At 40.6% G+C, this 25,479-nt stretch overlaps 2 protein-coding genes and 1 long non-coding RNA gene across 7 annotated transcripts in view; 2 read left to right on the top strand and 1 right to left on the bottom strand.

Moving 5' to 3' along the window:
- The first annotated feature begins 416 nt into the window (after positions 1-416).
- Positions 417-2,170, top strand: mid1ip1l (MID1 interacting protein 1, like). The gene is made up of 2 exons (XM_084950863.1): positions 417-563; positions 899-2,170. Exon 2 carries the CDS (start codon positions 978-980, stop codon positions 1,452-1,454), a length of 477 nt encoding a protein of 158 aa, XP_084806989.1. The 5' UTR covers positions 417-563; positions 899-977; the 3' UTR covers positions 1,455-2,170.
- A 10,829-nt stretch (positions 2,171-12,999) lies between these two features.
- On the top strand, positions 13,000-19,866 carry LOC146392611 (uncharacterized). Its single transcript, XR_014802210.1, has 2 exons — positions 13,000-13,787; positions 17,752-19,866. It is a non-coding gene; the product is annotated as an uncharacterized LOC146392611 (long non-coding RNA).
- Positions 19,867-20,697: 831 nt separating this feature from the next.
- The window catches only part of bcorl1 (BCL6 corepressor-like 1), a 30,043-nt gene continuing 25,261 nt past the window's right edge, over positions 20,698-25,479 (bottom strand). For all 5 annotated transcript variants that reach the window (XM_084950719.1, XM_084950700.1, XM_084950712.1 and 2 more), the window contains exons 10-12: positions 24,876-24,953; positions 23,632-23,803; positions 20,698-22,677 (exon numbers count right to left, since the gene is read on the bottom strand). In XM_084950719.1, coding sequence (XP_084806845.1) covers positions 22,332-22,677; positions 23,632-23,803; positions 24,876-24,953 — 596 coding nt within the window. In that variant the 3' untranslated portion in view covers positions 20,698-22,331. The remainder of the gene's footprint in view (positions 22,678-23,631; positions 23,804-24,875; positions 24,954-25,479) is intronic.

Raw genomic sequence — 25,479 nt, 5'->3', positions numbered from 1 at the left:
GAACCGACACAACTTAACCGCGAGGCGGCAGTGCTGTGCAAGATATATACAAGCCAATAAAAGACGGAGAGTGAGTGTGTGAGGGGGATGGGGGGATCACACTATGCTTAGTTGAATCTTAAACCATCTATGAGTTCAGCTCTTGACAAACCCGACGTGCAAAGAGCTGCACGGAGACTTACATCAGTGTTGCCTTCAGGGGACAAACAGCCCGGAAAAGATGAGCAGTAAACAGGGTGCAGCTAATTGCAGGCGAGCCCAGAACAAACATATTTGAGTGGCTGCTGCCAGATCTCATTTCATTGGTCAATTTTGGATCAGACGCTGCAGAAGCCCCGCCCGCAGTTGTCATGCAGCCCAACTGGCTCTGCAGTAAAACCCAAAGAGGCCGGACTTTTAGTCCTTCCTACCGCCCAACCCGGCTGCTGGGTATAAAAAGAGCGCTTATCTGTCAGTTAGCTGAAGAAATTTCTATTTTTCTTCCCAGCGGGTCCCGTACGCTGCCTGAGAAGACTTGAGTTAACCAACCAGGACACCAGGAAAGCTTTCCCTCAGGTTTCCAGGTCAGTCTTTTACTCAGTGCCTCTCTAACTGAAGGGATGTTTGAATTTCAGCAGCAGGAAATCGAGGTCATAGTGATGCGCTTCGGGCATGATGGTATAGATTTGAAGCATACGGAAGTCTTATTCATCTGTTTTCTATTGGGGATGTCAGCTCGCTGTGTCGGTCTCCTGCAGCCAGGCTTTAGTCCGGCGTGCTGCAGGTGTTTCATTGTCCGTGCTGATTATGTAAAGCTGTCTCAGAGGGATTTGCCCTTGCTGTGCTGCATTTCTGCAGAGTCTGCTCAATCTCCCTGCACCTTTCCTGCATCCTAATCATCCCTCCCTTCATCTTGCAGATCACCAAAAAAAAGCCAAACAGCTCTGCCTTTAAAGATCCACCCGTCTGCGCTACACTGTAACCTTACAGCCTTCAAAATGATGCAGATCAGCAGCGACTCCGTCGGCAACAAGCACTCCCTCATTAACGTCATGCACCGCTTCATAGCGGCCACCAACAACATGGACGAGACCATCATGGTGCCGAGCCTGCTGCGAGACATGCCGCTGGACGAGCAGCAGGCTAACAACAACAACGAACCGCCGTGCAGCAACAAGCAGAGGGACATGTACGAGCATTACCTGCTGCTCAAGTCCATAAAGAACGACATGGAGTGGGGTCTGCTGAAGAGGGAGGTGAGCAGCGGTGCCAGCTTCCTGGAGATGGCGGTGAAGCAGGAAGAGCAGCAGGCGGTGAAGGGAGACATACACGTGGATGACAACGCTGACCTGCAGCATCAGTTTCATTATCACCTCAGAGGACTGTTTGGCGTGCTGTCCAAGCTGACCATGCAGGCAGACCACCTCACCAACAGGTACAAGAGGGAAATTGGAGGAGGAAACTTCATGAGATAGAAGTAACTGCATCTGTTTTCCTCGCCCTTTTCTCCTCAAACTGACTTGAAATAGTGAGGTGTTTTGTGATGGGCCAGATCTCTTCCAAAACTCTCAGATGGACAGTAAACTGACCAGGGCAACCACTCCTGGCTTCTCCTGCTACTGAATAACACTCAAACTTCAATCCTGCTCCTCCGCACCTCCCATCAAATGCATTAAAAGAAAAAAACCAGTGATCCCTGCGCATGTCGTCAGCCTGCCTCTTCTGGAGAGGCTGGCATGTTCGTGCTTGGTGGAGGTTTACCGAGTCAAGTCCTGATGAAGCACAGCTCTGATTTTAGGCAGAACGATTTCCCTCACGTGATCTGCATTTCAAATTTACATGAATTTCAAGTTGAAGTGAATAAAGTTTCTGCCCATAGGAGATATTGAATGCTGGCTATTCTGTCCCTCCTTGTTTTAAAAAAAAAAAAAAAAAAAAAAAAAAAAAAAAAAATGGTCATTTTATTAAAGCTGAGCTGAAGGGTTCCTGCCTGCAGAGGTTTTAAAGCGTTCCACTCAATGCTACAACAAGGTGTGCCTTGACTTTTTGTACCATACCCTGTTCAATTCCTTCCCACATTGTCACTGTAAGTTGTTCATTATATAGCTTAAATGTTTGTCTATGGAAACTTAATTTGAAAATCCAATTTTATATTGATGCAGTAAAATGGAAATAAACATGAAGCTAATGATGTTTGTCGTGTCTGTCATTAGTAACAGGAAGGATGTTCAGACTCCCTCAAGTAGCCTGCCTATAAATAGATGTTTACCTCCATCTCTGCTCGGATGTAAACTAGTCTCCGATGTGACATTCTTGGCGAAAGATGATACTTTAGCTAAACTTGTGAGGGGAAACCCTTAAAACGTATAGATGTTGGTCAGGCCTGTGCAATGTTAATGTTTCAAAATGAGTATGTGGATGTTGCAAGATAATTCTAGAAGGGTTTTAGCTGGGCGTGGCAATTTTGGCACTAAATGAGTAAGCAGTGCTGGGATCTCAACACCATTTAATCTTGTTTCTGATGCAAATTGCCTGGAGTCTATTTTAAGCACTTCAGTATATCATCTAAAGTACATGGGCACAAGTTTATATATTTTTTTTAAAAAATGTAATTAGACACATCAATGCATATTCAGGCCAAGTTGCTTAAATCTTTAAAAACTAGGCAATGAAATCCTTAAACTTGACTTTGCTGAAATCAAAATGCCAACAATCGGTTTCAGAATGTTAAACCCTAAACTTTCCCATCAGAACTGAATAATCCTGAAACAAAGTTCAAATCTCACACTGTACAAATGGTAGCTGCAAGAGGACAAATGGCAGTAAAGCAAACTGAGCCATCACAGTTGATAAGACTTTATTTGGGTGAGACAAATTTGATAAATAATAAAACAGCAAATGGTGACAGATTTGCTTCATCGCATTTAGTTGATCTGTAAGTTGCTCCAACCAGAAGCCCATCCATCCATCAATCCATCCATCGCTGAGTAAAGCCCTCCCCTTAGCAACAGCTCCACCAAGAGCAGCCAATCCAGTTGCAGAGAGTCCCTCCCCCCCTCCCTCTTTTCTCTCTCAAAGGCACAGCAGTGATTAAGAGATTGTAATGTGGTGAGGGTCATCCAGGAAGCAATGGGTCCAACACACTGGCGCTCCTCTGGCGAGCAGCAGCGAGGACGCTGAGGTCAGGGAGTTTGCATGGAAAGTGCTGTGGCGAGAGGCTGCAGTTCTCCTCTGTCTCCTCTCACAATGGGCCTCACAGATGGCTGCGAATCAAAATGGCTGTGCTGGTCAGTGTGCCTCAGCCCACTCAGATAAACTGGGTTAACCCAACTGGTGACAGCTGGCCACATGGGGAATTAAAAAAAAGAAAGAAATGCAACCTTTACACTGATCTAATTTATAACTAAGAAATAAATCCATGGGCATGTTTGCCTGTCTGTTCATTTATTTTTATTCTATTTCTAACTTTGCTTTAATTTGATGCTTGTAAAAATCCACTGTACACACCAGCACATCATCAAATGGTTAGAGATTAGCTTTTAATATAATGGAGTTCTTAGCTAGTACACAGTAAACAGCTGGTGGAGACCGAAAACTGAGCTTTAAGCTTAGATACTGGAATTACAATGTCCAGTAATATACGGTTAGGCCCATAATTTGTTGGACAAAGACACAGTTTTCATAGTTTTACCTTTGTAACCCAAATCTTGAGGTTTTGCAAATGTTTTGAATTAACTGTTCAGGAGTTATTGCACAGCACTTCATTTTTAGAGGCTTAAAATTAATTGGACAAACTAATATATTAAATATGAGGACTGGTTTTAATTCTTGGATGAAAATCATTTGCAGACAATGACTGAAATCCATGGACATGACCAATTGCTGTGCTTCCTCCATTGAGGTGCTCCTTTCCTGTGCCCGGCTTCAGTTGTTGCTTGAATTTGGGTCTCTCGGCATTCACTTTTGTATTTAATGACTGAAAAGCTGTTCTACTGGCCTCAGATCAGGTGAGTGACTTAACTATTGAGTATTATCCCAGTTCTTTAATTGAAAAATTCCTGGTTTGCTCCGTGTGCTACTGTGGTGGTGTACAGTAGCACCAACAAATTGGTGTCTTTTGCCTGCCAACAAATTAGTGATCTAACTGTGCAAACACAGCTACAGTAATGTTGCTCTGTGCCCATGCAGACTTCTGAATGTCTATATAAGCAAATGTTTGCTCAGAAGTTTGCTTGTTTTAACAGCTTTGCATGTGGCTACAAAACGAGTGTTGCAGGTTTATAGCAATGTTTGTTTTTTCTGTTTATATGTGTCTCTTGTCCCTGCGGGTAGTCTATCCTTCAAGCTCAGATCCTCTACCAGAGGCCTGGGAGCTTGAGGATCCTGCGTAGTATCTTAGTTATTCCCAGGACTGCACTCTTCTCGACAGAGATCTTCGATGTTGTTCCTGGGATCTGCTGGAGCCACTCGCCTAGCTTGGGAGTCACTGCACCGAGTGCTCCGATTACCACTGGGACCACTGTTACCGTCACCCTCCACATGTTCTCGAGCTCTTCTCTGAGCTCTTGGTACTTCTCCAGCTTCTCGTGTTCCTTCTTCCTGATGTTGCTGTCATTCAGAACTGCTACATCTATCACTGTGGCCCTCTTCTTCTGTTTGTCTACCACCACTATATCCGCCTGGTTAGCCACCACCATTTTATCTGTCTGTATCTGGAAGTCCCACAGGAGCTTAGCTCGGTCATTCTCCACCGCTCTTGGGTGCGTCTCCCATTTTGACCTCGGGACTTCCAGGCCATACTCAGCACAGATGTTTCTGTATACTATGCCGACCACTTGGTTATGGTGTTCCATGTATGCCCTGCCTGCTAGCATCTTGCACCCTGCTGTTATGTGCTGGATTGTCTCAGGGGCTTCTTTACACAGCCTGCACCTGGGGTCTTGCATCGTGTGGTAGACCCCAGCCTCTATGGATCTTGTCTTCAGAGCTTGTTCCTGTGCTGTCTTTGAGTCCAGCTATGTCCAGCCACTGGTACATTGAAGATATTTATATTTAACCCACCCTCCATCATCCATCCTTTTAACCATTTATCTACTTATCCTGTTGTGGACAAGAGGCAGGGTACATCCTGGACATCACAGATTTCTCAGATTTTAAGGATTTAGCTTGTGAAATATTTTAATCTCTTAGGTAGGAGCAGGTCTTCGGTAACCTCTGACACCATGGAAACTATCTTTTAGCACTCAAACTGTCTGAAACATATTCTATTTTAAAAAATCAAGGGTTTAGTGCACTAAATTATTTGTTTAGTCAGACATTTCTTCCTGTAAACTAGTGAAATCCTTGTAATGTTGTTTTCCAGCCAAACAAATCTTCAATGGTCTGAACCATGACACTGATATTCTGTAATACAGCTCGGACTGCAAAAGTCTCCCAGGTCACGTTAATGTCTTGAGAAACCCGAGAGCAAATGGTTGTGACCGCTGAGTACACTGCAGATTTCAAGACGCTCCACAGCAGTGATGAGGAAGTGCTGTTTCACCAGGCGGTGACACTTTATGCTTCACTGGCTGGGTTATAATTAAAATGTTAGATGGCTCTTTGTGTTATATAATCAGTTTTAATTCATCATAGTTGTGTCTATAAAAAGGAACCCCAATGTAAATGTTCTTCAGATATCTGATATTTTTGGCACAGGTGGGGTGTTCCAATGTGTTTTTGGCAATGTGACTGGCAGACCTGGGGACATGGCAGTCATTTGGTGTTGAAAGGACTGCTTGGATGGCAGATCTCTGCCCAGCTCCGCTTGCCAGCATGAGGCTGCGTGACTGGAGACGTGGCAGCGGCTGCTGTCACTTCTCCCAGGAGCAATTTCTATTGCTCAACAGCTGTAAAACTCCAGTCTGATGCGGATAAAGAGCCAGACAGAGCAGGTCAATTTAACCTCATACAGGCACAGGAGCACCAATGATCACAAATATAGCCTTAGATCTGCTCTTACAGTACCATTATATACAATATCTCCCTGCTGCACCTACAACACGTTTGCTCTTTATCACTTCCTTACATGCATGTTGACGTTTTTATGGTGACAACATTGCTCCCTGAGCAAACACCTTAGCACAGTCACTGTAATGTTTGCTTTAATAGGCCAGCACGTTTCAAAACCTCTGAGTTCTCACCAAGGAAGCATTTATTTAAGTCAAAGAAAAGGCCTCACACAGGCTCTCATCTTTCTATCAATGGTGGAAGAAACATCGTGATTTGCTCAAAAAGAACCCACGCTGTAGTTTTACTCTTCATAGTTTTTTTTGTAATATATATGCAACTCTATTTTTAATTTTGCAATATGACCCACAGCATGCAGCTTCAAATGAACATAAAATAAAATAAAAGGCTGTAAAAATATGAGATGCAGATATTAAAATAAGTACGAGGTATCAAAGTATAAATATGAATCACGTAAAATATCTTCACAATACAAGTATATTTACAATTATTACAAGCTTTTGAACCCCAAGTTAATCACACATCATTACTTTGAGTGCTCAGTAAGATTAGAAAAAGCACAATATAAATGCAATTTTGTCACCAGGAGAAACTAACGAGAGGTTAAAAGCAGTGTTACCAGCATCTAAAAATACTCTGCCGTTCAAGTTTGAACTCGGGTAGAGGTACAAAAAGTACAGAAAGTAAAAGTGTTCATCAGACAGCAGAAGGTGCGGGATTACTGCCGCTGAGACTTCAAGCTGAAATCAGTGTATTTATTGTTTCAGCAGGTTATAGGTTAACCTGCATCACGCCAGCTGATCTTGCACGTACCCCTGCAATAAAAAGGCAATCTCAGCGGCTATATCTACTGTCAGCATGTGACCCACGTCACAAACCTCGCTAAGATATCCACGAGGACATATTTTAACTCTGAGTTTAAAACATCAATGATAAATAAATGTGTGAAAAAGTGTTCAAATTAAAATTAAAGTGCATATGCTGCACCTTAACTCAGGTGCTTGAGTCATTGAGACTACATTTGAAGAAGCCCTCCAGCATGTTTGCAGCTGGTCCCAAAGGTAACAGTTGCTTGTTATCCAAACAAGTTGGTTGTTGTCGATGCGATGCGTTTGTATGTTGCCTGCATACAGCAGAATTAGGGTTGCTAGGCATTGCCCTGACGTAAAATCGTCTCATGTGAAGCCCGCGTCGAGACCTACAATGCTCTGCCTTGTGCTGCAGAGATAATGTGAACCGGCACGTTCACTGATGTCATTAACATTTCTGCGTGTGCGACTTCTGCCTGACTGCACAAGAGGAGCGTGGTCGGAGAAAACATCCATGAGGGGGGAAAGCGGGCATCTCTAAAAAGTAACATTGTTCATAACTCACGACAGCGCTCTTGATCAAGTTTGCACGATGTTGAACAAAAAGGAAGTTACCACAGTCGCAGTCGGTCAGTCATTCAAGGAGGTTTGTATGAAAGTGCAGCTTTGGAACCAGGCCACAGTCAACACTGAATACAGTAACTACAGAACTGATTAACATGTACAAGGTCATGACTTCTGTTGTTTACCTTTATGTTATCTTTGAACTGTTGTTAATTAGGATATCAGTGTTTTAATGTCTGAATATATTCACCTTCAGTTAATGGCTACGGCTTGTAGGCTCAAGACTATTTTCAGTTATATATTTGTATTAAATTAGGCCCTGGTGCATTCAGGGACATTATTACTGGTTACACTGTTTGTTCAGCATCATGAATTTATGTCAAATGGAGACGGCTTCTTGTGTGGCTAATTAGCAGAGTCATTGGAGTTCCTCTGTAGTTGTTTTTTGTTGTTTGAAGACATTTTGTGTAACTTTGTGATCATTTTTCTGTGTTTTTGTGGATATGTGTGGCTGTTTTGTGTGTCATGGAAATCATTTTGTGTCTATAGTTATAATATGTATTTTTTATTGTCATTTCACTTCTCTTTGTTATTGTTTTTTTCATGTATCTTTAAAGTTATGTGTTGCTTTGTGGTTGCTTTATGTCACTTTAAGACATTTTGTGTCCCTATGTGGTTCTGTGTAACTTTGTTGCACATTTGTGTCTTATCTGTAGTCATTTTTGCGTAACCCTGCGGCTGTTTTTTCTCTTTGTGTTCCTTTTTTTTAATAAAGTCATCATTTCACGATAATTTGTTTCTTTTTGTGGTCACTTTACATATTTTGTGAAGCTTTTTTCACATTTTTTCTGGCTGTAAAGTCAAAGTTGAAGTTTGTCGTTGTTTTCTGTAACTTTATGGTAGATTTGTTTGTCTGTTAAAAGGTTTTGTCTAACTTTGAAGTTATTTTGTGTCATGTGAAGTGGTTTTGCGTTTGTGGGTTTTTTGGGGGTCTCTTTGTGGTCATTTTTGGTGTTTTTTATTTTGTAAAGTCATCTTGTTGGTTGTGGTTGTTTTGTGTTTTTTGTGGGGATTTTTGTCTGTATAAAATCCTTTTCTGGTCTTTTTTGTGTAACTTTATGGGAGCCTTGTGTGTCCTTGAATAAGTTTTGAGTCACTTTTGTGGTTTTTGTTTAATTTTGTGGTCAATTTCTTTAACTTTGTGGACGCTTTTGTGTCTCTTTGAAGCCTTTTTGCTTTACTTTGGAGTCGTTTTGTGTCTTTGAGGTCAGTTTTTGTGTCTGTGAACCTAGTGTGTCTTTTTGTGTCAGACTGTGTGAATAACTTGCAGAAATACTGGTTTTAGCAGTCTGTTCACGCAGACGTTTGGTCCAGAGACCTTTGGCCTAAACCCAAAAGCCCTGTTTAACAATCCATACACAATGCTATCAAGACAGTTCTGGGAGAGGGTCACTGGGGACACGCTCTGATTCCAGTCCACACTAAATGAGATGAATTCAGTAAAATGGTGCTTTCACAGCCATCAGGTAACAAGATGGGTTAGGCAGGTTTACATTAGAAATGTATGGAGCCAAATGTACAAAACATGGGCACAAAATGGCAAATTGATGGTGTGATGCTCAAAAGGAGACGGGATGTGGGAATGCTGGAGCTGAAGCTTGCAGCCAGAGGCCTGAGGTGAAATAAGGACAGAGGACTGAGGATGGTGGCAGGCAGAGAGTTAGGGGAAGTGTGAATGGTAGACGGAAAGCTCACACTGAGAAAAATGATCCCCTCCGAGTTAAGGATAAATAGAGCTAGAAAGCAAAGGCAGGCAGACAACAAAAGTAGCTGTTTCTGAGCCTGAGTACTGCAGGTAAAGAGCTGATGAACCACAGAGTATGTTTATGACTCACATACACAAAAACAAAACAAGGCAAAAAGAGGACCACAAGATTCACAAGGAGGAGATGTGAAGTGTGTAAGACATTACAAACATTAACCACAACTCTTTGATTTGTCAGCATGGGGAAGCAGCTGTGACGTTGGGAACACCATGTTCTTTAGGCGGAGGCTTACAGAAGTACCATCCACTTCCTGTTTTTTCTTCAGCTGCATCGAAACCCTTGCGGTTGATCTGGTTAGATGCGTTTGCCGATTTGTAGGGCAAAATATCAACCTTTGTGTTGTTTGGGTTACGAAAGCTGCTGCTGCTGCTGAAACTGACACACGAAGTGAAAATTCCTTAGATTGTTTTAGTTTTACTCGGAATACAGCTCTCATGGTGCTGCACTACTAAACCACATAGTAGACTCCACTCTGCCTTTTATCACTGATTCTCACAACATGATTAGTATGTGCCAGCCCTGCACAGAACACACTGGGAAGGATCGTATGAGGTTACATAAGAGCCAAGTGGGTGGGTGTCGAGTCCAGCTGGAGCAGCTTACAGCCTGACACAGAGTGTCTCTGTGAGTGAACAATCCCCTCCACCCGGCCGTGTCTGCTGCTCATACACGCTTATTACTCTGTCGCTTTATATGCTGCTTATGTAGGTCAATACAGGCTTCTGTCGTGCATATATGCATGTAATATCAGAAGACGTTTGCCGGCTTCCGTGTATCAGACAGGTTTTAAGATGCTCTGGATGCTGTAGTAAGCTTCCTGTGATAGAATCAGACTGCGATATCAGTCAGATATCACAAACCACAGAAGCATAATCAGCAGAAATGTACTTAAGCATTTAAAAATAAAGCATTCGCTGGGCAAAATGTCCCTGTTTGTCTGTTCTGCATGAGATGTTTTATTCTGTGCAGCTATCAGATAAATGTAAAGAACTAAGTAAAAAGCAAAAAGTTCAGTATGTGCTTGTTTCAATGTGGTCAAGTAGAAGTGAAGAGAAGAAATGGAAAAACTACAGTGGGAAGGCTTTTTCCAGCTTTTGTCTGGTGCTCTGTTAAAAAAAGAGTAGCTGAATGGATGGCTTAGCTTTGTACAAAAGGAGTTGAATGAGTGGGAAAAGAACTCCTCGTTACGCCCTTGAGTGTTTTACTTTGAAAGTCTTTGTATGCTTTCTGTAGATGATAAAGGTTTAACCATCAAGTGACTAAGCTGATGATTCACATAAAGAGTCATATACTATTTTCATTTTGTGATTGCAAATATACTGTGAAATATGGCTAGAGTACATGTCAGGGTAACATGCTGTTGTAGAAACTTTGAGGAGGACCCAAAATGCCCCAAAACACTTCACTTGACAGAATCAGGTTAACCTGTTTTCCATAAAACCAGATTGAAAACCAGAATTATTTCCCATTAGGTGTGAAAAAGACAAAGAAGTATTCCTCTGTCATTTTAGTCTCTTTAGTTACTAAATTAAATATATCTTTAGCATCAATATACAGCAAAGGTTTGCACCTTTGCTGTATATTGATACTAAAAGAGACAGTTACAGTAAATACAGCTGAGGAGTACAGTTTAGTCAGTCATAAAGGGCAGCGATAAGATTAAAGCTGCCACTTATCCACCAATCAGAACTGCTCCAAGTCTCATCAGTTAATCAGAACGATCAGTATTTTAAGAAATGTTACAGACTCTCATAGTGTGTGAGTCTCTAAACTGACTACCTAATGACTCCTGAGCAAAGCTGCACTAAAGCAGTATTCAACAGTTTAAATGTTTTAGCTTCAACTTTGGCTATGTACTCAAAAAACTGGACTTTGTGCTGCAATGTCAAAGATGTAGAAAATAGAGCCAGTTAACCTCTTAACCTCCATCAGGACATCACTGACCTGTTTACAAATGCAGGACTTGTGGTACCAGGTCTGTGGTTGTTTGTATATGTATTTAAAAAGAAGGATTCTGGGTAATCAGCCTAATCAGACTGCCACTAAAAAGCAGTTTAAAACAGTTAAAACAGCTGGTCTATGGGCTCCTCTTTCTTGTGCTGTTATAAGAGCAAAGTTCTAACAAAAATCTGAAACCACTGTCTGCGCGTATCATGTTGTGTTCTTTGATTTCTGATGTTTCTCCTGCTTGTGATCAAATCCATTGTAGCTCCTATTTGCATTCCTGTCCATTTTTTGAACCAATCAGCATTTGTCCTATAGTGTCAGCCACTCTGAGCTATGTGCCGCAGGGTTTTTGGACTACACAGACGCACAAGAGCATGTTTACCTAAGCTGAAGACCCCTTTCCATTGGCTCTGTATGAACAAATAGCAGTCGCAGTGCTTTATATTAAGCAGCAGTCAAGCGCTAACAGGTTAAAACGTGGGCATAAACAGGAAAAGGAGCGACAGCTGAGTTCACCCATGGGACATCCTTCAGAGCTTTCACATTGTGTATGATTTCACCACATAGAGAGAGATGTGCAAAAAATAAAATTAAAAAAATACAAAAAAAACCCAACAAATATTAAAAAGGCAGCATGCAAAACACAGACAGTGATTGTACCTGTTATTGGTGTTAACACTGACGGCTGTTCCCTATATTTGGGACAATGGCTCCTGATCACAGTAACACACCTCTTATCCTTTATATAGCATTCAGATCCTTTTCATCTTCATGGTTTTCCCAAATTGAAACCACAGCACTCTAAGAGACAAAAGTTCTTTCAGTTTTTCACAAACAACCTCAAGGCTAAATATTACTCTTGTTACTCTTCGAGAGTTTTTGCTCAAAAGGTGTCAATATGTCTGCTTAGAGGGTCACCCTCTGACAAAAGACACATTTTAATGGCTATGGTGGAAAAGGTCATTCATCCAGAGTGAAAAGAATCTATCCTTGCAAATTCCTCCTCACGGTCAGCACTGAGCATTTAATTTTGAAGATAGTTTCAATGCTCAAACCATTTGTCTGGTTTGGCAATTTTTTTTATACCATCTTGATTCAGCCCTTCTTTGAACTGAAGACCTCACATATTAAGAAAATATCAGTATCTATTACCTGTACTCAAAGTAAAGATATATTCTACAGTTATTGAGTCGTTCTCATGTCTCCAGTTTACTCTAATTATAAGGTAGGCAGGTGATAGCAATCCTGCCAGTGAGCTAAAAGAGCTGAGTTCTGTGATGGTTGTGCATCCATTGCTGGTTCTTTTGAATTAAACTGGGGGTGGGACAACAGCATGGCTGTTTGTGTGAGTGCATTCACTGACATGAAGGCATCTATTGTCAGTGGAGCTGGTGCAAACCCATACATACCTCAGAAAACCCACGATCAGATTTCAAACATCAGTGATGTAACATGTGGCTGTTTTAAGCTAAAAATTTTCAGAATCTCGGCTGCTTTTGTTTTCTACAGAGAAACGTGACGTCAAATATGATGCAAACAACAGAAGTGCCTTTGTGTATTGAATTCATTTAAACTTGTAGCTATAAATACAGCGTGCAGTCTCTCAGGTTTACTCGGATGGCACTTTAGTTAGTTTTGAGATTAGTAAAATTAAATTAAGGGTTATTATGAGTTAAAATAAGGAACGTCATCCAAGTGCAAGCAATATACAGTGTAACACATTTGAAGTTTTTTCTATTCTATTATAGGCTCTTCTGGTAACCTTTGTCCTCTATTTGTACTTTTGTCTTGCCAGTATGTGACTGTATTCTAATTTCCCTTTATAATGACACCTTCTGTACTGTTTCTAACAGCCTGTGGATTTATTTCCATGTAAAATCCGGAGGATGTTTGGTTTATACTCACCTCAGAGCCCCTTGTCTCAGTGCTTCTCTTTCACTCCCCCACAGGGCCTCAAGCAATACTAGCATACATGTCACTGATGGACTCCAACCCAAACTTAAGGACAGAGAACAAAAACCTGATCTGGCTTCAAAGAGTATTATGCTTGCTGAACAAAGGAAACTAAGGTCAGCTTCTATATTACGTATGAGGACTGCATTTAAAAGATGGACATCACCCGCTGGCAGTGTTGGGGAGTAACGGAATACATGTACCGCCGTTACGTATTTAAAATACAAAATATGAGTAACTGTATTCCGTTACAGGTACCGTTTAAAAAGGTGGTATTTAGAATACAGTTACTTTGTTGAAATAAATGGATTACACGGCGGTACTTTCCTGTTTCATATTGTCGCGGGTCAGGACTGTTTGGGTTTTGTTTGACAGCTATGTTCTGTTGTTCCAGGCGGCAGCGTTACGGTTGCCATGGTTACAGGGTGACGCTCTCGCTCTGCGTGTTTCCTCGGTGAGAGAGCGCCTTTTTGTTGTTGTTGTGCTAAGCTAATAGGCAGAATGCAGAATGTAGCTTCATGGGCAGTGTAGTCCGTGCTGCAGGGAGAATGGACCGCCATACACGTTATGTGTGAGCGCGAGGAGGGAGAAAAAGGAGAGTCGAAAAGTACGAGTTGTCATCGAGCAAAAACGGGAGCTGGAAGCATGTAAATATAATAATAACCACTGCAGCCAAGAAGAGTGCCCGAAGAGCCCAGCTGTAAGTAAGCTATTAAAACTCGACTGTACACTGTGTTGGTGTTTTCCTCCGAAACAATAAGTTCCATTGGAGCAGCCTTTCAACGCCTCTCTCTGTCTCTCGCAAGCAAAGTTGACCCACACAACAAAGTAAAGCTAGTTTTCGGCCCCACACGGAACCGTATTAGTCAGAGGTCCCTTTACTACGGTTCGGAGCCGCGGATCTTCAGTAATAGTAATAAATCACACAGCAATAGTACATTCACGTAGTTGTAAAATGCATGATAATATGTTAAGTAATCCAAAGTATTCAGAATACGTTACTCTCATTGAGTAACGTAACGGAATACGTTACAGAATACATTTTAGGGCATGTATTCTGTAATGGAATACATTTTAAAAGTAACCTTCCCAACACTGCCCGCTGGTTTGTGAAGTCCTACTTTTGAAACTCAAGCTGAGCATTTGGGCTGTCGCCATGACCATTTTTTAAAATCAGGTAAACCAAGGACACGTCACACATGTATGGTTTTCATAAACAAGCTAACCTGACCGAAATGATATCCTGCTTTGGTGATAGTTTTTACACTACTGTGTACCATAATTTGTATTAAACATGACGATGACCATAAAATAAACAGGTAAGTGTTTAGTGTAGCATGGATCAAGGCAGCAGTATTTTCATATATTTCTATACAATGCAACTTATGTGTGTAACTGATGTTGCTAATGTTACTGCTAGCAAAATGTAAATGCTAATTGGTTAGCTTGCTAAATAACTTCAAAACTTACTTAACTAGCTTACCAACTTATTTTTTACTGTATGCCAAACAGTTTGTATTTAGCCAACATTAATTATGTAAAGGTACCAATAAAAGGTATAATCACTGCTGCTCTCTATAGTGCAAGTGGAAAGATCCCATCTAGCTGTAACCTATATACCATGTTTTTGTCATTGTCATTAGCTTTTCACATTCTAGTCAGCTTTATTGTCATTATACTAAATACATGTCTGGTGAAAAAAAGAAAGTTCCAACCCTCATTTAATTGAATAAATATAAAATTAAAATCAATATGTTTGGTCTGGCATCAGGTTACTTAATGTTAACTAATACAGCGAGTAGGTTCGAGTGGCTGTTCAAAAGATGGTAATCCATGGGTTGGAAGGATAGTGGTAAATCACCATCTCCGAGGAAATAATGTGGTTGTAAAAAAAATCTTGATTGATTGTGATTGGAGATTGCATAATCAACATCTGAACTTGTGACTAATAATAAAAGTTAAAATATTTCCACTTGAACAATGATGCACCCATCATAAATGTGGGGGCAGCGTTGTGATCTGGAGTCACTCCAGTTGGTCAGGTGTAGGTTCAACGTTATGTACCTGAAAAAATTAAGAATACCTGAATATACTGAATGTCCAGGTTTTCCATCAGTGGATTTCTTCTTCTCTAATAGACGTATTCCAGGGTGACAACGCCAGGATTTATTGGGCTCAATCTGTGAAAGTGTGTTTCAACATCACTTTTACATATGGATTGCCCATCACAGTCCAGACCTTAAACCCATTAGAAATCCTAGGAATGTGCTGTAGAAGACTTTACGCTGGGATCCGACTCTTCCATCATCAATATAAGATCATGCTGTCATCAAATCTGAAGGAAGTCCAATGGCTTTGTTAGTTGAGGCAGTGTACTTGGATATATATACACTACATTGGCCTCACAGTCATAGCGCAACATATATGGCATACAGCACAAGTAATACTGCAGCAGTACAGCACAGTATTGCAGATGTCTCAGTGCTTGCTCACGTAATGGTCACAGTGATTGTGATGTCGAGTTCATTTGTGGAGATTTGAGACTACCATTATCTACCATAAAACCACTGGACTGGCTAAATGATTGCCAGTACTCAATAAAACGCACAATAGCTCACTGGGAGTTTGCCAAAAGGTTTCTGAACTAATCTGATCTGATGAAATAAAGGATGAACTTTGTCCAACTTTTCAATGCTGTAAGAGACAGGGCAATGAGATGGACTCAGCAATACCATCTACAGTCATCTACGGGCCTGAAAGAGTAGTCAGGACTATTAGTCACAGAGCAATTCCAAGTGGAAACCTTTACCATCATGCTCCGGATTTCAAGCTCAGGCTGAGATTAACATTTCCATAAACTAACGACCCAAAGCATACCACCAAAAAGTACAGGTGTGGTTTTTGAAAAGCTCCTTGTTCATTCCTGATATTAATCTGTGTCTGGGGTGATAAGACTGCTGGTCATCCAAACCAGCACACCTACATAGGTCCTACTACCATCACCAAGTCACTAGGTGCAATAAACTTCATGTTAAATCCACACCTGTGGCCTACAACTCCACAAGAAATTAAATACAAAGAATACCTAGTAAAATACATTACATTCTTATTACATCCAGTGACTTTGCGCACCTCCAGTATAAAAATATTCAACATTTACGATGCAGGAATTGACAGATCACATTTTATTTCATACTTTAGTCCTCGTTTCACAAGATGGAGAAATCTAGGCAGCGGTAAACTACCCTCTACTAACTAAAACTTTTACAATGACTGTGCACTGACACTATTCTGACATAACTTCCAGAAGAAATGTGTGCCAAACTTGTATTAAGATTCCCAAGAAGACTCAATGCACTGCTGACAAAGGTGCTTTCATTGAGTTCCAAGTGAAGAGTATGAATACAGATGTAGATTGCATAACTCTAAGGATTTATTCCTAACAAATTTGATGAAGAATTGTCTTATTTTAGTCTGTTGTCTACAGACTGAAAGACAAACACATTTTTTTGTATTTTAAGATGAATCTGAAACATAAACTGGGCAAAATGTGACACAATATTCAGTATAAGTCACCACACTGTAGTCTCCTGGCTTATTTGACCTTTATGTAGCTAAAAGTCCAAAGGTCATGGTTTCTAAATTGTAACCATATTTCATTAATACGTCTGGGTGACTGTGTTCCAGACGTGCATGCAGCCTGAAGTGTTGGCTGCATGCAGAAGCAGACTCAGATATCTGGACAAGGTCAATCTCTTTGCAACACAGCAAAGGGGCAATGCACGACAGTGCTATTTCCCCCCTTGGATTATATTTAGAACCGCAGGGCTCAAAGCACTGAGTCGGGAATTAAACACCACTGGATGTCTTCACATCAGCGCACAGGACATTTAACACCTGTTCTTAGAGAGTCATTTCAAAATAGGCCTACTACAATTTATCAGTACGCTTCAACATGGCCATATACAGACACACGGAGAAGACTCTGATTGCAGACAGTGAACACATTAATTTAAATCCTACTGATCATAACAAAAGGCCTGGCTGTGCAGTCTCACGGGATGAAAGCAGGTTTGATCTGTCTTGAACACTAAAGCAATCGCCAGATACTCAAAGCACCACTTGGACAGATTAAAACATTTATTCCTGCACCTTTAAGATTCTGGTCAGCAGTTTTGTTTTGTTTTGTTTTTTAAAGCAATCTTTTAAGGAACCTATTTCAATGGGGACCGAGAGAAAAGGAAGTATCAAGACAGAGCCTTACATGCAGACTCATTGAGAAGGACTTCCCTCTTGTGCCTTTTTGAAAGAGGGCTGTTACATAACCTGATGGAGGCACTGTTAACAGAGACAACAGATGTCCTCAGTGAACTCAAAGGGAGGCAAGACGCTTTCATGGGAACTCATTTTCATTACAAATAATACACAGGAGGGCAAAATAATCACCAACCTGAAAAGGGGCATGCTGGCAGAAGGCTCATGCTGTAATTTAAATTAAATAGAAAGACCACCCAGTCCCCTGACATTCACACAGTTAACTCGTAATCATGTACCTTTTCTGTCATGTCCCTTTGTGTTTCCATGTATAAACCTGGCCTTGCTTCCACTTTCCATGTTTGTTAGTAGGTCTTGTCCTGACTTGCCCTCTTTTTTTATCCAATCAGTTTGCTGCTGCACAACGGGAGCCCAATGAGCATCAGGGGCATGGCAGGGGCTTGGTGAAGAGGGCGGACCTGAGGAGAGGCAGTTCCAGCATGATGCAAGGAGGCCTGATTTACAAGATTCCCCAATACTCCAGAAAGGCTCTGTGAAAAGATCACTTGGAATGCAGTGAGTCATCCAGATAAAGTTTCCATGACGTGACAAGTAAAACGGTTAAAAAGTCTAAATTCTGAAACTTCAATTTCAAACCCACAAAGCATTTTCTTTTCACTCATGTCAGATTTCAGTCTTCATTTTTAAAAAGAACATTACCAGAAAAAACTTATAGTTATGAACGCACACAGAATGTGCTGTAAGTCTGGCGGCCGCCACATGCTGTCACTGCTGGGAGATAAAGCCCAGTCACAGCAGTATTTGAACTACAGTAACCCTGTACAGGACTGTACATGTTACAGTGCAGTTAGGACCATCTGTACCCAGAGGCCCTGCAAGGGGCTGCAACTGGCATGCTGCATATCAGTACAATAAAATATATCTGCACCGAGACTTGAAACGGAGTCCCATATGCTCCAGGCAAACATTCAGTTGCTGTATTATATTAGTTCTGATATTCTAATATTCTTATCAGTGCTGTAGCAAGAATAAATATGGCCCTTATTAACTAACCTTTGATTTCCATTCTTTCATTTTATGCAGATTTTTAAGAGTAAGTAGCTGTAATCTCATAAAGATTAAAGTGATGACTTGGATTAAATTAGATTTAATGGCTCTTTTATGTCAGTTTTAAGCATTTTTGCTGCTGCTTTTCAGTACTGCAGGGCTGATAATAGAAACATGTGCCCACTCCCTTATGGAAATGGAAGGTGTTGTTAGATCCATTTTATCTGGAGTTCAGTGACCCAGTGCAGGCATTCCCATCATGAACAGCTACCCTACAGGCTAAGCAGAAGTTGTGACACGTCTCGCATGATGCCACCTTCTGGTATTTTGGCTCAGCTGCGTCATAGCACAACCACCACCATGTCCTCAACAACAGTGTTAGAACAGATAAGATGTGGTTTAAAGAAGTTTCTGTGTCTGAAATGTGCTGTTTTCATATGGTCCTGTGATCATGTTGAATGAGGAGGGAGCACAGACGTCAGCAGGATGGTTGTTTTCACACAGCCTTCTTTTTGCTGTTGTGGTCTTAAGTTTGCATTCACTGATCATTTTTTTTAAACAGTTTTTAGCTTTTTTCCGGGTGGAATGATTGTACAACCGATATTGGGAAAACCAAGCTTGAAGGTGTTGATTTTGTAGCAGGAGCATCTTTCTTTGTCAGCACCTTCTCAGTACAGAGATGTAAAACTTGCTTCACTCTGGACAGTGACGCTGGTGATCCAGCAATTGCCACTTCCAATTTCCTCTAATCCGAGGGTGACAGTTTGGGACTTCTTCCAGATATTGGGAAAGTGATGACACATCAGAATAAAATGTACTTACATACAATTGCTTGAACTGATGATCTTGGAATCTGCAGTTGTTTAGAAATGTCTCCAAGAGATCTTCAATTCTCCAAGAGAATTAACCAATCAACCAATTGATTCCTAATTCAAAAACTTCTCAGAGCTTCACAGAGTCCCTCGGACTTACACATCGTTCTGAGCATTGGTCAATTCAACAAGTCAAACTAATTCTTTTTATGCTGTCAAAGAGAAACTACCAGATGTCGTCTATCATGATCAATCATTATCAACTTCAGATTTTGGCCTTGTCAAATTAAAAGACAGTGGTGCTGAAGGTTCTACTATAATTAAAACATTTAAACGGGTTTATGTAACATTTGAACCTCTGTTGATGTGAGAAAAGCCCAAATAAATTCAAACTTGTGCACCCAATTCTTATTTTCCTTAAAGACGAATGCTGCGCAATCATTCCACCTTGATAAAAGAGCATTTAAAATAAATCTTTAAAAGATCAAAGTCCCACGATATTCATGCCCTTGATGACTGTTTGACCACAACTGCATCTAAGCCCTATGATTAAAAAACAAAAACAAAGAAAAAACTACAACATATGCACACAAATCATAAAGTGCTAGTCTATCTAAATCTTACATTTAAATGTATTACTGGGAACAGCTTTAAGAGACAGTAGATTGCTGCTTTCAGCTTTAGTACTGACAGACTTGCTGACATTTGTTTATCAGCATCAAATGACTAAACCTGCAGCTCTGTTACAGACCAGGAATACTATTACAGCAACAGATCACCAGCAGGGTGACAAAGTCTTTCTACAAGCAAGTCAAAACAACCCTTGGAACTTATTCTGATCAGTTATCCGGTTAGATTTAGTTTTTAAAAGATTTTTATTCGCCACTGGAAGTTATACATCAACCACTGTGTAAAAACCAAACAGTTTTTACACATTTTTCCATATTCTTTACTGTGCTGTTGTTAATTTTTGGTGAAACATAGCTATAAATCGGTTGCCATATAGCATATACTGTATAAGCAGAATAGGTGTATCTACACCCTTTTCGTCAATAATTTATTCTTTCCACCTAATTAAATTCTTTGTTGTCAGTTGTTTTATGAGCATTTTTTAGTTGTTGTTGTTGCAAAAACCTGTTAATAGCCAGAAAAAAAATCATGATCACTGCAGCCCACAATGATGGGAACAACCATCACTGGACGGGTCAAAGAGCAGCCTGCTAGAAAGCATGCAGTCACTTATCCCTTCCCGCACTGACACTTGTAAACAGAAGTTACCAGAACAAACTCAAGCTGAGGTCAGCTGAGTGGTTTACAGCTTTGAAACTATACCTCACCGTTTGCTCAGCTGTCATTAAACTGTAAACATGATTTTCAGCACACAAATGACTTTTTAACAACTTAAAAGGTGACAATTAATACAACAATTCAGCTACGGGATAATCTTAGGTGCAATAAATAAATACAAATGCTATATTAAGATGCTACGAGGGCAGGCAGGGCTTTATTGTTTACTGAACAAAGGGAGGAAAAGCTTATTACCGAGCTAAACTCAACTGTAAAGCAGTTGAAGCCCCACTGAGTCTTTCTTGACTCAAAATTCTTCTTATTAATATTGGTATTATTATCATTATTATTAGTCGCACCAGGAAATATATGTCAAAATTGGACTTTAGACATAAATTTGACATAAAAGACATTAAATTATGATTCACAATCATGCTTTATTCTTGTTTATTTCTTATAAAAGAATCAAATAAAAGGCTCTCTGAAGATCTCACACTTGTTGTATCCCATTTTCTTTAACTAAACTATACTTTTCTTTACACCTTAAGTCTCTTCATCTTAAATATCTTTTGTTAGTTTGTGACTTCAAACCAAAACTTCATTGATTGTCAACACAAAATCTAGTGTAGCACCAGTACAATAAAACTGTACTTTTGCTTTTTTTTTTTTCTCTTTTTTTCTCCTTTGTTTTTGAAATACTGTTTTTGAATGAAGGAGGGAAATCTCAGAATAAAGGGATCCTAATAATAAGTACATTTCAGAATGAAGCACCAACCATAGAAAGTATTTTTCATAGATAGGGTTGTCAGATACACAAGAGATCAAATATATTAATGACTATTAAATTAAGCACAACAAACAGTGTAAATAAAACACTGCAACACAAAGCACTCTGGGAGCTGGAAACACCATATTGGGAAGTTGGGGGACCGTCGTGGCTCCTCTGGACTCCAGAGATGGTAGAAAGTTTCCTCTGAGAGAGATCCACAGGATTCTGTATTAGGACGCGTAGAGAAGACTACTGTCTGTCCAGTTCTGTAAACAAACTCTCCGCCTCAATGTCCGAAACAGCCTTATTTGATACTGCAACCAGGGACCGGAACAGCTTTCGCGGGCCTGCCTCACTATGTGAAATGCACAGGAAAAAAAATCAACACTTTAAATTATCAGGTCCATTCAGAAATGATCTCGAGGACACCGGAAGTGAAAAATGGAAAGGAGGCTCTGAGCGGGTGATTAGGTCTGAATGTTATGTGCCACGATCTCTTCTCTGCAGGTCTCCAGATCTCTCAGGTTGACAGAGAAACCATCTGGGCCAATGGCCTCCCTGACTTAAGCGTCTTAGCTGTACGCAAGACTTCACCAAGATAAAAGCCTTGGATTATCTCCCGTCGAAAAATATCGCTTTCCCTCAGGAACAAACTAAAACAAAAAAGTCCTAAACATTATCCGTCCTCTGCCACAAGAATACATTTATAGAATCAAATGTGTTTACCCTGATGGCAAGATATACATATACACTACCATGTACCATACATAATTAATAAAAAGGTTTACTCAATAGTTCTCATGTATTCAAATATACCTATAGATAGGAACCTGAAAGCTGCTATCCAGCATCGACAACTCCTGTGTGCAGGTCCTTCAGATGACTTCTGCCAAAGGTCAGAGGTCATCGGTGGAGTGTCAGTCGTTACTGTAGCTGGAGATAAAATCTTTGACCCTCGTTACAACGGACGGAGAGGTTTCCACTGAGCTGCTGCCTGGAGGGAAGGCTGACAAAATGACAGTTTGCGTGGTGCTGGGGCGCAGCTCAAGAGAGGCTATCGGCTGTGAGGCTTCCCTGTGTTTGTCACTACCTCTTCCTCTTCCTCCTCCTCGTCCTCTTGTAGGATGTGAATCGAGGAACCCAGTAGTCTCTGGAGCTCCGGTACACAACGCACCAGATCCACAAGTCCGTCTTCGTCCTCCTCTTCTTTCTCTTCCTCCTTAGTTTTGCTTTTGTAGGGAGAAGCCAAAGCGGAGCTCACCTGGCTGACCGATACCTGCCTCCAGAGCTCAGCGTGCGACAAACTCACCACCTCCAAGTGCGGATACCGCGCCCGGAAAATCCGCGCAGACATCTTCAGGCGCTTCAGGACATCCGTCAGCAGGAACCAGTTGCAAAAACTGCAAAAGCAAAAAAAAAAAATCAGACATCAGCTGAAGGTGGCATGCACAACACGAGAGCTGGCAGTTTAGGTGTAAGCATCGTCAAATGAACAAACATGAAAGTCCAGTTTTTTGTCCAGACAGACAACAAAAGCAACAATATATTAATGCACCACAGAGACACTTATTAAGTATCGTATCGTTTCAAGTGTCACAAAGCAGTGGCATAACCTAAAAAAAAATATGGTTGCCCCAAAATGATGGGAAATATCCAATTTTGCACACTGGTTAAGAATCCTTCCAAAAAGTCCTGGATCCAGATCAGCTTCAAAACTAAATCATTACTAAGCTGGGCCGAGCCCCAACTCTGGTAAATGCCCCATGTAAATCCCTCAAATTTCTGAGTAATCCTACAAAAATGCAACAAACCGAACTAAACCCATAACCTATTTGGCAAAGGTAACACATGCTGAGGCAATGACCTGATCTATTAAGGTTTTCTTTGCAGAAATAACATCTGATAACTCTCCATACTAGCATCACCATCTGATAGTAATTAAAGTACCTGACCAATGAAACTGAAGCTTAAATATTGTGTTTTTGTAGACAAAAAAGCAGAAATATTTCTCATCATCCTGTACTTGTTCCCCTTTACACTCAGGAACAATAACAACTCATGACATTAAAAATGTTGGTTGGGAACATCATGCAGATATCTTTAGTACATTTCCAATAAATGTTTATGTACCAGAAGCTGAAGCAACTGCTGTCTTAACCATCAGTATCTGCTATCATCATAGCCTATCTAACCTAAATTGCTGTAATTCTTAGGCATATTGCAGAGCTGTGACCAAATTTAGATGACATTTGAGTGGCAACAGGAAAGCCTGATATTGTATTACCCCCCCCCCCAAAATCTGATTTATTACCGTGTGGTTCGTCGCCAGTAAACTCTCATCGTTATGAACTTACCCCTGTGTTAATGACACCTGCACGTGATAGCAGGGTAGCAGAGGCTCAGAGGAGAACTCGAACATAAGACAATCTTTGTCCGACTCTTGCTCGGTCTTCCCCGTTACATTCTCCTCCAACTCCTGGTTCTGCTCAGACAGCAGGAAGTCCCAGCACGGCTCCTGGTCAGTCTCTGTGAAGGGAAGAGTTCACTGAGGTGAGAAAAGGAGGAAGAGCGGACAAGCTGGCTGTTACTGTACTAATGAACGAGGTCTGCATGCCCTCTAGTGGGCAGTATATACCAACAGTTACACACATACGACTGGTGACATATAAAAATACACATAAACACACTTCATGGTGTCAGTCACAGCTTCAAATATAAAAGCAGATGAAAAAATAAATAAACACACACACACATATATATATATACATACATATATATATATATATATATACATATATACACATATACACACATATATATATATATACACATATATATATACATACATATATACATACATGCATATACATACATACATATATATACATATATATATATACATATATACACACACACGTATAAACTCCAGTTAGAAGACAGTTAGCTTAAAGGGAGAGGAGCTAAAACAGCTTTTTTCCAGGCAGGATGAACCAATAGCCTGCACATGTTCAGTCAATGAATAGAAACACTGAACTGGAAATGAACATAAAAGTCTCCTTTAAACCTGTATAAAAACAAAATACAAACCTCTACAGTGGATATATAAAGTGCACAATGACAACTATAATATCCATGCTGCCATTGACTGGCAGATTTTGATAAAATGACTGAAATAGCTGGCATTACTCAATGAAAAACAAAAACACTAACAGTTAACAAACCGCTGCAGTTATAAAACCTGATTATCTTTTGTCACTCAGACTGTTCAGAAGCTGTAGACCACGTTGTCTTTAGTCTCCTTCAGTCCTTCCATGCAACTCTAATCCTGCTTTCCTTCCACTAGATAACTGGCTCCCTGTGGCTGTTTACAACAAAACATGGATGCTAATACTCAAAGCTAACACCCCCTCCACGTGCCAGTGGTCAAGCTTGAGCCCAGTCTATAAACTGGCTTCCATTCCCTGTGACTCAGGAGCAGCATAGGAATGCAATTTCAATTACTTTTATGCCACCATGCTTACAAATTAAAGCTGGGTATTTGATTGATCAATGGGCTGACATTCAGCAGACTGACAGGTTCAGCGTGAAGGTTACTCACCGAACAGCGAGCTGCTGTAGAAATCCCAGGGTAAACTAGGATCCTGTTCATTGCGGCCTTCCAGGTCTGTGAAATATTCTGGAGAAAAGAAAAAATACGTTGTATTATTTATTTTTTATGACTCTGGCTGTTTGCATGTTATGACTTCTACGTAGAAATATGTGGATGAAGGCTGATGCTAGTGCTTGTTCTGGACCAAGCAAAACGTACAATGGTATAAGGGTGAAAGAAAAGTGGACTAAATTAAGACCATCGGCAAAGAAAACAAAGTTAGAGCTTGTGCATGTGATACGGTCCATTGTGCAGCTCTGTGCGGCTACCAGTGCAAGGAGAAAACAGGCCATCAGAGCTGCATGTCTGTCTTTCTGTACCATCTACTGAGCCTTCATCTCTCTGTTTATCTGTAGCCACTTTCACACATGCACTGCAGCAGAGCTGCTTGATTATGGCAAATATAAACACAGTTATTTTAGTCAAAACTGAGATCACAATTATTTAACACCACTATTCACAGACTTACAGAAAAAACTCAATAAAAATAACCAAGTTATCTTCTTTACTGCGGCTTTCATTGAATTTTAACACGAATTCTACAAAAAATTAT

Source organism: Perissodus microlepis, chromosome 2, assembly GCF_051167445.1.
Source record: "Perissodus microlepis isolate ML-2025 ecotype Zambia chromosome 2, ASM5116744v1, whole genome shotgun sequence".
NCBI classification, from domain to species: domain Eukaryota; kingdom Metazoa; phylum Chordata; class Actinopteri; order Cichliformes; family Cichlidae; genus Perissodus; species Perissodus microlepis.
The sequence above is the reverse complement of the archived record's forward strand: the minus strand, read 5'-3'. Positions and strand labels throughout refer to the sequence as shown.

Coding starts and splice junctions, on each gene's coding strand:
- mid1ip1l (XM_084950863.1), top strand. CDS start 978: ATGATGCAGATCAGCAGCGACTCCGTCGGCAACAAGCACTCCCTCATT.